Below are 15,230 nucleotides of genomic sequence, written 5' to 3' on the forward strand. Positions count from 1 at the left end.
TCCAACAAAAAATAAAGAATTATTTGTGGCATCCCTACCTCCGATATTAAGACTAATTTAATTCTAATTTCAACAACAATTTGAAATCCATTTTCAAGTCTAATTTGAAATGAAATTTCAAGTGCAATTTGAAGTCTACTACAAAGTCCCATTTGAAATAAAATAAAATCCCATAAAATAGTCTTATTAGAAAAAGTTTCAAGTTTTTAGCCCAATTGGTCGGAGTTTTCGCGACAAATTGTACAAAACAGATGCAGAAAACTGCATAGGATTTTCCAGCTGATTCTTATATATTTTTTGTTCACTGAATTCTTTAAAAAATAAGAAAAACTGTCCAAGTTCATCACGCTCAGTTTTCGCAAATCCATTGAAAATATGCTAATAGTGATGTCCGTTAATCGTTCGATTAATTTAACCAATCGAATAACAAAGGAATATTCGAATAATTTTTAATCGAAAACTGTCAGCACGAGTAGTTGAATTAATCGAATAGTTCAATCAGTACGAATAATCCCCGAATAATGGTCGGTAGTCGTTCATAATCGTTCGATTAATCGAATTATTCAAAGAAATATTCGAATATTTTTAATCGAACACCACTAGCACGAATAGTTGAATTAATCGATTAGTGCAGAAAACGCTCACCGATTAATCAGTAATCGAATAATTGAACATTTCGGACATCACTATATGCTAATCAAGCAAGGAAGGGTACAATGAGGAGGCAATGACGATAAACTGATGGTTCAAATTGCTAAATTGCAAACGTGTGTGGGACACGTAAAAAATAACCATGCTAATAATGTTCGCGTGGGACTCTAAAAAGGTTGAATCTCCGCAATCTATACCTATAAAAATGGATTCTGTCTAGGGCTGTCTAACCGGTAGTACCGGTAGTACCGAAACCGGTAATACCGGCCAATTTTTGGATACCGAAATACCGGTTTTGGAAAGGCAAAAAACCGGTATTTCCGGTATTTTCTAATCTGCTTGTTTTTTCCAACTCCTTATTCGAATAAGAACTAAATTTGATAAAAAATTATAAAACTCTTAGAAAAACAACTTGGTGTTAATGCCGACGAGATTCTTCGACTACTAACAATGAAGAGAGTGCAATTGTGGGTCAAATTATTTTAGCTCTTGAACCCGTTTAAGGCGCAGTAGAGTAACTTTGCTGAAAAAATGTTTCATTGTATGAGCCAGACGTCGCGTTTCAATTTATTTTTGAACAACTTGATATTCAAAAGCCACCAAATTATTCGAAGCTATCAAATAACGAATTTAGGAAACAAGATCAGGGCTCAGAAACGTCACTTACAATAGTAAATTGCAGTGTTGGGCACCGCTAATTCGCTCACCTATTAAATTTGCTCGATAATCGAGGAAATTTTGCTAATTACTAATCGCAAACTGCAAATTACAGGCACAGTTTATTTTTGAACATATCACAACAACTTGCATTGTAATCTATCACTGTGCAAATTATTACTAATTTATCTTTATTACATGGCTTTTCTTAATAAAACTAAGATCAAAACCTATAATAATGGATAAAATGTTTTACAGTTTATTAATTCCAAAATTAACAGCGGCAGTTCATTTGGAATTTCGGATCAGCAATAATTTGGCTAGTCTGAGTATGAATTATAAAGCCTAATTAGCGTTTCGCGATTGCCCGGTTAGCGAAGTAGCGGTAAAACCACTGGTAAATTATTATTCAACAATGAAGTAATGAAGCTTCAGTTTTAACAGAAGCACCGCCGCCTCGTTTCAAAATTGGCTTCAATCAGCGTCAGTGAAACGATTTTCACTTCATCATGACGACCGGTTTTAAAGTTTCATTTGTATTTCTCTATCAAATATTCAGAAAAAGGTCAGCCTAGACTTTGAATGCAATTGAATTGATTTTGAGTAACATTTCCTACATTAATCTACTCAACACCGACAAATCGTGCATGACTGTCAATCGTCATCATTTGACACAGTCAGTAGCTTCAGCTGAAGCTTGCTCGAAACGTTCTGTTCAACAAATTGAACAAGTCGCTTCATATATGAAGCGAATGTAAGGGAAAGTTAGCTTCATTTATTTGTTTCGACGATGCCGGGCTCTGATCAGAATACGGGGATCTTTGCGGGTTTTGAGCATTCTTGCCAGCAAAGGATCTGCCAGGAAAGAATTTGGAATATTTTTCAAGTCTTTCGAGTGATACATTGATTACACAAGGAGATGAAATCTGCATCCCACTATCTTCGAATAGTGGGATTGATAACAGAGAAGAGAAGGTATTTGTGAACGATGATGAAGAGGATGACGTTATGCAGGAGTTCCGGTTTGGGGATGGAGAAAAAATTGTAGAGAGGCTGTAGGCATTAATTATGCTGGAAGCAACAATACAAGATATTTTGTAAATAATTAAAGGAGGGTCTCCCTACTATAAATTTGAAGAAATGAAAGGAAAGTTCCTGATGTGCTTAGAGTCGTTCGCTAGACATCGATGAAAGCGGAAGTTTTTTCAATTGTTGGAAGTGTTGGCAATGAAATTCGTTCTATATTAAGGGAATTAAATCGCTAAGTGTATTATATCTTCTTCAATTCTATTTTGCTAAGCAACAATACTGAAGCTAATGTTTCAAAATAAAAAGATTTACTGAAAAACATCGATATTTCTATTGATTTCGAATAATCTGCCAATACCGGTATTCTACCGGTATTACCGGTATTTTCTACGCCAATACCGAAATACCGGTTTTCACCAAAAGCGCCCAATACCGACAGCCCTAATTCTGTCTGTCTAACGGCATGTTACTTATAGGATCGTAAACTACAGAACCGATCGGCGTGAAAATTTGCATGTAGGGTTTTTTGGGGCCGGGAAAGGCTCTTATGATAGTTAGAGGCCCCTCCCCCTAAGAAGGGGGGCTCCCATACAGATGAAACACAAACCTTATATATAAAAATGGATTTCTGTCTGTATGTCTGTCTGTCTCTCTGTCTGTCGGGATGTTCCTTATAGAATCAAAAACTACTGAACCAATCGGCGTGAAAATTTGCATGTAGAGGTTTTTGGGGCCAGGAAAGGTTTTAGTGATGGTTAGAGATCCCTCCCCCACTAAGAGGGGGGGGGCTCCCATACAAATTAAATACAAATTTCCTCATAACTCGAGAACTAATCAAGCAAATGGAACCAAATTTGGCATGTGATGGTTTTCGAGGACAAGAATATTTTCTATGGTGAATTAGGGCCCCTCCCCACTTTAAGAGGGGGGCTCCTATACAAATGAAATACAAATTTCCTCATAACTCGAGAACTAATCAAGCAAATGGAACCATATTTGGCATGTGGGTGTTTTTGTAGGCAACTATTTTTACTATGATGAATTAGGACCCCTCTCCACTTTAGGAGAGGGGGCTCCTATACAAGTGATAATACAAATTTCCTCATAACTCGAGAATTAATCAATCAAATGGAACCAAATTTGACATGTAAGTGGTTTTGGAGGCAAGATTTTTTTCTATAGTGAATTGAGACACCTCTCCTCTTTAGAAAGCGAGTTATAACCCATCTCCTCTTTAAGAGGGTGGGCTTCCATTCAAATGAAATGCAAATTTCCTCTTATCTCGAGAACTAATCAAGCAAATGGAACCAAATTTAGCATGTGGGGCTTTTAGGGGGCAGAAATTGTTTCTATGATGAATTAAGACACCTCCCCTGTTTATGAGGGGGGGGCTCCCATACAAATGAAATTCAAATTTCATTATAACTTGAGAACTAATCAAGCAAATGGAACCAAATTTGGCATGTGGGAGACTTTGGAGTCTTGAATTTATTTTATGATAGTTAGAGACCTCTCACCCCTGTGGTAGGGGAATATGGACTATGGTCTATGGGATATGGATATGGACACAAATAAAACAGAAATTTTTGCGAAACTCAAAAACTAATCGAACTCGAGAAATTCGAGACTCTTCAATAAAACATTAGTCAATAACAAGACCACAAAAACTATCTATAGTAACACTAGATCATTCAGGACGAGACGGCCGCGAGTGTTGCCGGCGACCCGCCGTCGGAAGCGCCTGGGGGGAGGCAACCCCCCGCAGATATCACTACTGTCTAGGTTTATTTGTTTTCCTGTCTACCTGGGTTTCCTGGAACGAGCGACAGCGAGCAAGGAGAGGATCGCGAAATGGTACTTTCCACAAAAAAAAAATCCGTGAAATGGTACATTCCGCTTAAGGTTTTTCACAAAATGATATTCGGCGAAATGTTGTACAATCATGGCGAATATTACTATCCGCTTTCTGGCTATGCAATGAGGGGACAGGGGAGTTGTTTTCTACTTTACTGTGATGAAAAATTGCAAATTTGTATATTAAACTACCCATTCCTGGTAACTAATAAGCATTAACATAAGCAACAAATCAGCATATGTGGCATTTTATAATGCACGTTGTTGTATATTAGGTGTTGTAAATTGGCATCCACAATTCTATTTAAATTCTTCTTGTCGGTAACAAGCTGCAAATAAGCATTGTCAGCACTATAAGAGGGCTAGCAATAAAGCAGCGCTTATTTCGCCAAAATAGCATTTAAGTAGCATTTAAGGCAACTTAAATGCTTATTGGTTACCTGGGTAGCTGTATATTTTGCCATAATAGCATTTAAGTAACATTTAAGGCGACTTAAGTGCTTATTGGCCTACATTTGAATAGCATTGGTGATGCTTATTGGTTACCTGGGATGCTTTCATAGTTACGTAACTGCCAAAATCTAAGGTTGAACTCCTCAGAAACTTGCAAAACTCGAGATTGTGACAAAGATCATCCGAGATTCATGATTTATGCCACACAGGTTAATTTGTGGCAATACGAAGTTCCTCGGGTCAGCTAGTTTCTGCATAACTAGAGAACTAATCAAGCAATTGGAACCAACTTTGGCATGTGAACATTTTCGGAGGCAAGAATTTTTTCTATGGTGAATTAGGACCCCTTCCCTTTCTAGGAGGGGTGGAGGCTCTCATACAAATGAAATACAAATTTCCTCATAACTCGAAAACTCATCAAGCAAATGGAACCAAACTTGGCATGTGGGGGATTTTGGAGCCTTGAATTTATTTTATGATGGTTAGAGATCTCTCACCCTGTGGCAGGGGCATAAGGACTCTCATACAAATAAAACAGAAATTTTTGCGTAACTCAAAATTTAATCGAACTCGAGACTCTTCCATAAAACATTAGTCAATAACAAGACCACAAAAACTACCCAGGTAACCAATAAGCATTTCCAATGCAATTTAAAAACAAGCCAATAAGCATTTAAGTTGCCTTAAATGCTACTTAAATGCTATTTTGGCAAAATATGCGGCTACTTTACTGCTAGCCCTCTTATAGTGCTGACAATGCTTATTTGCAGCTTGTTACCGACAAGGAGACAAGGAGAATTTAAACAGAATTGTGGATGCCAATTTACAACAGTTATGCAGTCAAAAAGCTGATAAACAACAACCTGCAGTATAAAACGCCAGGGATGCTAATAAACGACTGATTTACTGCTTATTTTAATGCTTATTGGTTACCTGGGTATGTATAGTAACACTAGATCATTCAGGGCGAGGCGGTCGCGAGTCTTGCCGGCGACCCGCCGTCGGAAGCGCCGGCCACTGTAAGCGCCCAGTGGCGCAAATTGCAAATTTGTATATTATACTACCTATCCCAGGTTACCAATAAGCATCAACATAAGCAGCAAATCAGTATGTCTGGCATTTTATACTGCAATATACAAAGCTTTTTGATTGCATAGGTGTTGTAAATTGGCATCCAAAATTCAATTCAAATTCTTCGTGTCGGTAATTAGCTGCAAATTAGAATTGTCACATTGTCAGCACTATAATGACCATGACTATGCACTATGATACTTATTGGTTACCTGGGACGCTTTCATAGTTACGTAACTGCCAAAATAAATCATCTAAGGTTGAACTCCTCAGAAACTTGCAAAACTCGAGATTGTGATAAAGTGACAAAGGGCATTCGAGATTCACGAATTATGTACAACACAGTTTAATTCATGGCAACGCGAAGTTTGTCGGGTCAGCTAGTCTGTACCTATAAAAATGAATTTCTGCTTGTCTGTCTGTATGTTCCTTATAGACTCGGAAACAACTGAACCGATCGGCGTGAAAATCTGCATGCAGGGGTTTTTTGGGGTCGGAGAAGGTTCTTATGATTTGTCATTTGTTATTTGTTATGATGGTTAGATACCCCTCCCCACTCTATGAGGTGTGTGGGGGGGAACTATTAGTTATGTACAGCAGTTATGTTCTATGGTGAATGAGGACCCCGGGGGGGGGGGGGAGGCTCCCATACAAATGAAACACAAGTTTCCTCATATCTCAAGAACTAATCAAGTAAATGGAATTAAAATTGGCATATGGGGGTTTTTGGAGGTATGAATGTATTTTACGATGATTTGAGTCCCCTCACCCCTGTGGTAGGCAGGAGCAGTCTCATACAAATAAAACGAAAATTCTTGCGTAACTCAACAACTAATCGAACTCGAGAAATCTTAGACCTTCCATAAAACATTAGTCAATAGGACCACCGAAAACTACCTATAGTAACATTAGATGAACCATGCCCGTGTTGCTAGCGACTCGCCGTAGGTAGCGTCGGTCACTGCGGAGAGGAGCTCCCCCGCAGAAATCACCTCTGTCTAGGTTTATTTGTTCTCATAGTTCTACTGACTGCCATTACTTTCCTTCAGTTTGGTCTGAACGAGCGACACTGCGGCAGATCCTCCAAAAAGCCCGTGAATGCATAACTCACATACACCATTTGTTCGTTTACTGTAAAGCTGCATATGATACCATCGACTGAAAAGAGCTATGGAAAATCATGGACGGAAACGGCTTCGCCTGCTGGAAGCTGATCAAATTGACCCAATCTACGACTGTGTACCACACACAGAGGGATTCGTCAAGGTGATGGTCTCTCATGCTACAAGGTGCAGGCTTGGCATACATTTTTCGCTCCGATTTGGCTCTTTCGATTACTGCACCTCAGCCAAGCAAAATTTGAAATAGTGGTGCATGATTGTTTCTTGATGTTTTTGCCAAATAAACTGGATTCCTGGACACCTTTCAAGCTCTTGACTTCAACTTTACATTTTAAGTTATACTGATCACAGTTTGTTTTCATGTGATTTCTTATAATTTTAATTATAAGAATTAATTAAATATTGCAGAATAAAACCAAATTTACGACTTCTGGCGGAAGTGTGCCACCTCTCCTGGAAAATACGCTGACGCTACACAAATGTCTTACCGCGAGTCGTTGGAACCTCCATCATGGCTGATTATAATTGTAAGAATCCCTGTACTTTCCGCTTCAAATTACCACTTAAATATGTAATGGTAATAATTGTGAGACTAAAAATCTGTGACAAAAATAAATGGACATGTCTCTACATTAACATCAAGGCATTTGATAGTATAAAAATAGGCTTTTAAAAAATTTGAAATAATAGAGGAGCGCCATTGCCGGGAGCTTTATACAATCCGTATAAAGCCTTGGCAAATTAACAGTGAATTTGAAATGAGCTTTTGTGCCAATCTGGAAGAGTACTTTCCAGTGGGTCCTTTCCGCTCGTCTTCCGGAATTTCTCGTTTTCTAATACCGTGAAGATAATCTAAAGAAATGTCGCTACTAATTACATTTTACCACATTGATGGCGTTGGCGCTATATGTCTCCAGTAAAACTAGTTTTCTACGAAGCTGTCGGAAATGTATTATCGATTGTGAGTATCCCTAAGTAAATTTCCGCTTCTCATCCTTCTGTTTATGTGCTACCACTTACGAACAACTCGCACCAATTAGGCGATCGAGCTTTCTTTTGACAACTATTCATGTCAGTTTTTATTGTGTAACCATTGTTTTGTTCAACTTTCTATATCCATATCATTAAAAGACTGTTTCATTTCCTTACTAATCGTGGTTAATTCGTTCCAACCCGCGTGACAATTGTCGGAAAATGCTTCTACGCTGTTTTATCTTCTCTATTCGCTTGCTTATTTTCTTGCTTGCTTGTTTGCTTACTTATATATAAATACAACTATCTGGATTTTTTTTAAATCTTCACTTAACATCATTATCTGTTTTGGAAACAACGGCCAAAAGCTTTTTTGTTGTTAGCATTATAGTCCGTCGAACAACTTAGGTCATTCGTATCTTCTACGACAGCGTTTCCCAAATGGGGGTTCGCCAAAAATTTAGTTCGCTGCAGAATAGTATAGGGAAATCCGTCAGGGGGTTCGCGAACCAAAAAAGGTTGGGAACCGCTGTTCTACGAGGTTTGGATTTGAACCCGACAAAAGAAAATTTGATATGTTGTCATTCCATATTTACCAACCTAAATAATAAACCTAACCAAATCTTGTATATGACGGAGGTTTCACTTGAAATCACTTAGTAACCTTATCACACAAGTTGAAATACTGCATAACGTGTTTCACAAGAAACACATTCAAAACAATAAGGAATAAACAACTATGAAACTACTTACCATCGAAAAGCGTTGTAATGAAAATACACCAAACCCAATCCGTAGAGAAAAGCCGAATCCTTCCAGTAATCACTCTTTAAGGAGTAAAACTTTTGATAAGCTGAGAGAGCTGAAATCATTAGCCATTATTTTACAACTAGAACTGATTGAGCAAAAGTACTATCGCATACGTACCTTTTTCATAATCTTCAAGCAACAGGTGGAAATGCCCCAGTTTGCAGTAAGTCTTCGGATCAATGTTGATATCTTTAACCGGTTGAATCGATCCGTCTGCTGGTGCAGGGGTTTTTCCTTCGACATCGATGGTTTCTTTTTTCACTGTCTCCGGAGGACCTGTGCTGCGCTCCGTGTTGGACATTATATTAGCGGGAGGACTGTCATCCACTTTCATATCGTCAGCTGATGCTTCTCCCTCCGATTTGACTTTGACATTGCCGTCGGCAAGCGACTGGGGCGAACCATCACTCGACACTGAACCATCGGACTGCTCCTTTTGGTTTTGTGCCTGTATTAGCATACGCTCCAGGTATTTGACAGCCTAGTGGGAGAGTATATGTTAGGCGAAATTATACGCACTCTATCGTATCCCTATAGTTACCTTTAATACCAAAACTCTTTTTTTGTCATTTTCTGGAGCGGACAGCTTTAAAAATCCGTATTGGCGACTGAAATAGATTGACATTAAGAATAATTATCAGGCATTACAATTGTACAAGGGTAAATAATGAAAATAATTTGGCGAATGCTCTTCGATCATTCAGCATCCGGCTTGAGCTGCCGTATTTATCACTTGGACTCGAATTTACAATGTGTCAATAAAAAGCATAAAAAGGGCAGCATACACAAATCAAGCAAATGCCATTGGAGAAAGTAAGACAACGCGATAAATGCAGAATGGCCGAACGGACAAACCTGTCGAGCAGTGCCAGCGCTTGCAGTTCCTGGGTGGAAATGTTGATTTCATCCAAAATCATATCTTTCGGCAAATTTCAAACGCGTCGCGATCGAAGTTAGCACATTATCCGCACCACAAAAACCGATTTTCGCATAGATTTCCGAAATAAACGCACGATTCGCGAGAACAAACCCCAATACGTGTTGGAAGAAAAACACTCGAGAAAACTAATCAGTCGGCTGTCGCTGTCATGCATGTTACACACACACACTTTGCGCCGCACTTGTGGTTCGACGATTCTGACAGAGGCGCTATAAAATCGAGCAAACGTTGTGCAATAATTCATACGCTTATTCACGACTGCTAAACTAAAAGTGATTTTTAAACCTGCACACCACCTCCTCGATATCGCTATCTTCACGCTTAAAAAATTTAACCCGCGAATGAATAAGATTAACTCAGAAATGAGTGACTTTGAACTCAAAAATGAGTAAAAACCGACTCACTATGACAAAAAGTGGAACAACCCAAAAATTTGAGTAATGGCAATTTCTAAATTCTGAGTAGTTTAGGTCGACCTCATAACTGAGTTAAATTTACTCGTAATTTGTGTAAGTACTACCCAGTTTTGGGTGAAATGGCACTCATTTTTGAGTAAATATTGCTCATTAATGAGCTTCTACGGTGGAACTCATAAAAGGAGTAAGAGCTACTCAAAATAGTGTGTACAATATACGCATGTTTTGAGCTGTTCCACTTTTCGTGAAAGTGGGTCAAATTTTTTAAGCGTGTTGGTCTACAGAGTTTGACAGTACCCCCATTAAGTTGGACCCCTCACTATTGTACCCCAAACAACAATGGCCGTCGCATTGATTTTCTATAAAGTGATTTCCCGCTCAGTGTTTTTGACGTTTCAGTTTCAGTCACAGAAAAATGGCGACGTGCCGGGGGGTCGCTGCTCACACTTACACCACAGAGAACAGACTAACAGGTAATTGACAAAAGTGTGTAAAAGGTTTTTATGTAATCTATGAGTAATCCTTCAATCCACCTTGTCGCGCGGTTAATGGCGGCTACTGGGCACACTTTTCGACAATGTTTATTTGCTTTTTGGAACTCCGCTCACGTACGCTTGACAGTTCTACAAGAACAATCAATGCTGGAAATATCAACCTGACGTGAATAAAGAGTATAATCAATATATATTATATATAGAATGCCGGTGTCGCTGGTGTTTCATGGATATTTTGGTGGCAAACATGTTGCTGGTTCGTGTCTTGGATACGGGAACTACATTGTCAAATTGCCCAATAGAAAATTTTCCTGCCGCCGAAGTACCCCAACACGACCAAATCGGGTGATTTATCCTACGTGATTTACGGAAAAGCAGAAAGATTTTTTATTGGGTTGCCTTTTTAGTTTGACAATCAGATTCCCGTTCCGAATCGATCACTCACACATATCCCAGTAAACCATTTGGTTTGTATATCTCGATTGCAACTGAGATATACGAAATCATATCTGAACGAAAAAGTTATATTTCACACCATATAAGAACATATATGTACCAAAGTGGAGGCGATATACGTGAGAAAATTTTGACAATTATTTGTAATTCTATTTTGCGTAGTTTTTATAACACACAACTAAATACTCCTGAATCTATGATTAAGATATAATCAAATATTGCAATCGTCTATACTGCTTTATAATTCACAGTCATGAATTGTATATGAAGACACGCACGACTGCAAAACAACTTATTGTTCACTTCGATTTGACATACTCTAATCATTATACAATTCCAATGTAAAATTGATATGAAAACGATTTAATGTTAACTTTCTATTACGATTTTGTGTTATCTGGGATGCGCATACAGTGTAAATACGTAATTTTCAAGTGTGTGATGTTTACCACGAGCACTGCAGCGACACTGGCATTCTATATATATTGATTCAACTGAATAAAGCTGTCAAAAGCTAGCTAACGTTTTCCGAAAGTTGTACCCACTGGGCGCCATCACGCACGCGAAAAGGTGGATAGAGCACCCCTCGAGCAGTAAGTGGCAAACCAAATCTTGATGTCGCTGCCATCGCTATTTTTGTTTCTTATTTTACGCTACATAATTGGCCATATTTCATCATAAATTTACTGCGTTTTTAAATTATATTTTGTTGTTTCGCCGAAAAATTACCATAAAAGGATAATTACTTTTATTGTAAATAAAAATTTTTGTTCGTAAAAAAATAGATTTTTTTTTATTGTTAAGATACCCAGGTAACCAATACGCATTAGTATAAGCAGTAAATCAATCGTTTATTAGCATCCCTGGCGTTTTATACTGCAGGTTGCTGTTTATCAGCCACAATTCTATTTTAAATCTTTTTGTCGGTAACTAGCTGCCAATAAGCATTGCCAGCACTATATGAGGGCTAGCAGTAAAGTAGCCGCTTATTTTGCCAAAATAGCATTTAAGTAGCGTTTAAGGCAACTTAAATGCTTATTGGCTTGCATTTAAATTGCAATGGAAATGCTTATTGGTTACCTGGGTACTTAACAACCCGTTATTTTTGTAGTAGAATCTCTGAAAACCACTAAAGTTATGGTCGACAACAATAAGTTTGATAGTTTGGTCACAGACAAACAGACGAGACACTCGCGTAAATTCCATCGTCCAATCAAAAACCACTCATTTTTCAAAAAAGCATGTTTCGCAACATGGCTACACCGCGGCGCGCGGGTGTTGCTTCGAGATTTCAGTATAAAACCACACAAATGTAAAAACCCTACAGCATAAAACCGTGCAAATGCAAGCTACTCCGCGACATGCATAACAGAGGGTGCTAGTGTGCAAGCAAAATGTGTAGGACGAAGGTTTTTAAAGGATTTTCTTCTATGTGTCATGTCAGTTCGTCAGTGGTTTGGTTATCTTTTCGGACGATAAATTTTATTGTTTTTACTGTATTTTGTATCCTACTGCCCAAGTAACCGCTAAGCACTGAATTAAGATTTTTTTTTGTAGCGATGCTTCTATAATGGATCATTGAAGAAGCTAAAAAAAATTCCAGGTAGCTCCAGCATAGACATGTTCTGTCAAACACATTCGTCGAACGTCTATGACCGACTGTCAAACTGCCTTGCAATCTGATTGGTCCACCTAAAAAGACCGGTTCAGATTAACCGTTATCAACCGTCAACAACAACGGAACGGCAAGAAATTATGACGTGTAATCTGCATCAGCCTTAAAGGTTATTCTAAATATGCCACGTGGGGCTTTAGTGTCCATCTAGCGGTAAGCATGAGCAAAAGCTACCTACAATGATCCATTGATGAAGGGACGGTAAGGGAAAGTAATGAAGAAGGATTTTTTTGGGAATGGAGGGGAAAGAGTGGAAAGGAAGGGGGAGGGTAATAGTTCAACCTATTTTTAAAAAACTCATTTGAGAGTATCCAGCTTTTTACGCGCAATAATGGCGGACGCTATAAATTGTTTTCGTAACATGCAAACAATCTTTTTGACAACTCTGCATCCATCAAAACTGGGCACTCTTGTCCTGTAGGGCAGTGTTACTCTTTCTTTCGTTTACGCAAAAGAAGGAGAACAATAGTTTTGTTTACATTTCGCACATTTTGGCTTTCCTTCTTTGGTGTAAACGAAAGAAAGAGCACGGTAGTGTTGCTAGAGAAGAGTGCCAGTTGTCAAAAAGATTGTTCGCATATTACGAACACAATTTATAGCGTCCGCCATTATCGCCATTTTTCATTATTTGTATTGCTGATTGCAATGAAAATTGTTCCATCCAAAGTGCGATATCGCTCCTAAAAGTACTATTTTGCATTAAATCGTTTCGGTTTCTTCGGCGCACTTTTTTGTTATATTCCAAGCAATAAGTGCGCCGAAGAAACCGAAACGATTTAATGCAAAATAGCACTGTTATGAGCGATATCGCACTTTGGATGGTACAATTTTCCTTGCAATTGACAATAAATGAGTTATTTTAATCATTTTTGCGTTCATTTTTACAAGAGCGTGTAGAAATTTTTATAGCGCTTTTGCTTTCATCGTTTTTGTTTTTACGAACCTGGTTTACAACTGAATGGCCAAATTGCACCTGTTTGACGGTACTTCGTGCAAAACATTAGAGAAAAACCAGGTTACAAAAATTGTCATTACTGGTAAAAATAGGATATCGATTTACGATAACTTGCTCATCCCTACCTCATAAATCACAAAAAAAAACAATAGCAACAGCGAAATTACGCTAGACTTCTGTAGTAAAATACTATTTGTCAAATAGCCTGATATTAGTTAACCTTTGGAATGGATTCAGCTCCTCCGGAACCAGCGAAAGTACCTGCAACAGCTGATGCCATAGCAGCACGTCGGGAAGCTCGCCGGAAACGAATCTTAGAAAATTCAAACTCCCGTTTGACTAAAATCACTGGCAGAGAACATAATGAACCGCCTGCTGGTAAGTCTTCCTAACCAAATGTTCGATCATACATCGTAACACTGATGTTCAATTTTTAGAAGATTTTACTGTAAATCCAGAAGTAATTTATCCCGATCCAGAAGATGAACGTGACGTATACCAGCAACCAGTGGCGAACCCGGTTTTTGCTGGAACAGCAAACCTACCTCTAAATGGGGACATATTCCAAGAATTTTCCACTCTGTTCGGTAGTGCCGCAGCCAACGGTACCGCAGGAACATCCGTGCCACCCGTTCCAGATAGTACTCTAATTAGGTTCCTGCGAACAAAAATTCACATTGCACTAATGGGAGTGCTGGTGTATTTGCTTTTCGCCACTGATCGACAGCATCTAATCGGCGGCAATGTGTTCGTCCTGCTGCTGGGGTGGGAGCTGATGGAAGTTTTCCTTTTAAAAACCTACCAACCCAAAGCATCCTTCCTGGACGTGGTATTCCTGCTGGGTGGTATACCGAAGAAATACTCGCAAATGATTGTCAAATTTGCACAAACAATCAACAAGGTGCTGAAGGACGTAGCGTTCTTTATGTTCTTCTTCGTACTGAGCCATCTTGTGTGGAGCGTGCTGGTGCTGGGAATCGAAATCGGCTACGTGTTAAACTATGACACTCTTGAACCAGTCTCTTAGGATAGAAAGGACCAAGCTTTGAATATGCTACTGCGACTTTTACCTTAAAAGTAAATGCACCAAGTTTTTCTTTGGAATCTATCTAATAACCTTTCGTCAAGATTAATTTGCGTAAGAGAAACAAAATAACCAAAGGAACTAAGCAGGTAGATACTTATGCTGGTATAGAAACAAAAAACGACTACTCGTGTTAATCGCGCCGTCATTATGGGATAAAATATCTTTGTTTTGCAAACAAGTGTTACGAATTATGAAAGGCATTCCAAGGCAAACAACCGTAACTTTTGCACTCAATGTAGTTCAATTAGTCACGTGTGGAACGCCTCAGCATACCTACAAATGTTACAATCCGAACCGTCCCCAGTAAACCTTTTTAAAGCGGACATATTCAATTATTTTAAATTTTAATATGGTTGGAACTAGTTAGTTTTTCATCTATAGAAAAATCTTGGTATCATATGGCCGAATAAGACTAATAAACCCATTTAAAGTGAAAGATGCTCGACGATTCGTTTCGGGCTAGTTCTAAGTCATTGACTACAAAATACATTCATGGGATGAGAGTCTAATTGCTAATCGCTACTTTTTCAGAAGGCTGTCGCATATTCCTGACTTCTTAAATTCACTTAAATAACCCAGGGTATTAAAG

At 38.6% G+C, this 15,230-nt stretch overlaps 2 protein-coding genes across 2 annotated transcripts in view; one reads left to right on the top strand and one right to left on the bottom strand.

The window, feature by feature from the left end:
• The window catches only part of LOC128741489 (histone demethylase UTY), a 157,933-nt gene extending 148,312 nt beyond the window's left edge, over positions 1-9,621 (bottom strand). Inside the window, exons 1-4 of the mRNA XM_053837345.1 lie at positions 9,474-9,621; positions 9,160-9,226; positions 8,736-9,099; positions 8,562-8,670 (exon numbers count right to left, since the gene is read on the bottom strand). Coding sequence (XP_053693320.1) covers positions 8,562-8,670; positions 8,736-9,099; positions 9,160-9,226; positions 9,474-9,535 — 602 coding nt within the window. The 5' untranslated portion in view covers positions 9,536-9,621. The remainder of the gene's footprint in view (positions 1-8,561; positions 8,671-8,735; positions 9,100-9,159; positions 9,227-9,473) is intronic.
• Positions 9,622-13,604: 3,983 nt separating this feature from the next.
• Positions 13,605-14,788, top strand: LOC128743612 (uncharacterized). Its single transcript, XM_053840215.1, has 2 exons — positions 13,605-13,932; positions 13,992-14,788. The coding sequence occupies exons 1-2, from the start codon at positions 13,782-13,784 to the stop codon at positions 14,579-14,581; spliced, it is 741 nt and encodes a 246-aa protein (XP_053696190.1). The 5' UTR covers positions 13,605-13,781; the 3' UTR covers positions 14,582-14,788.
• The last annotated feature ends 442 nt before the right edge of the window (positions 14,789-15,230 follow it).

This window comes from Sabethes cyaneus, chromosome 3 (assembly GCF_943734655.1).
Source record: "Sabethes cyaneus chromosome 3, idSabCyanKW18_F2, whole genome shotgun sequence".
Classification (NCBI taxonomy): Eukaryota; Metazoa; Arthropoda; class Insecta; order Diptera; family Culicidae; genus Sabethes; species Sabethes cyaneus.

Coding starts and splice junctions, on each gene's coding strand:
- LOC128743612 (XM_053840215.1), top strand. CDS start 13,782: ATGGATTCAGCTCCTCCGGAACCAGCGAAAGTACCTGCAACAGCTGAT. Junction 13,933..13,991: donor ACATAATGAACCGCCTGCTG/GTAAGTCTTCCT, acceptor TTCAATTTTTAG/AAGATTTTACTGTAAATCCA.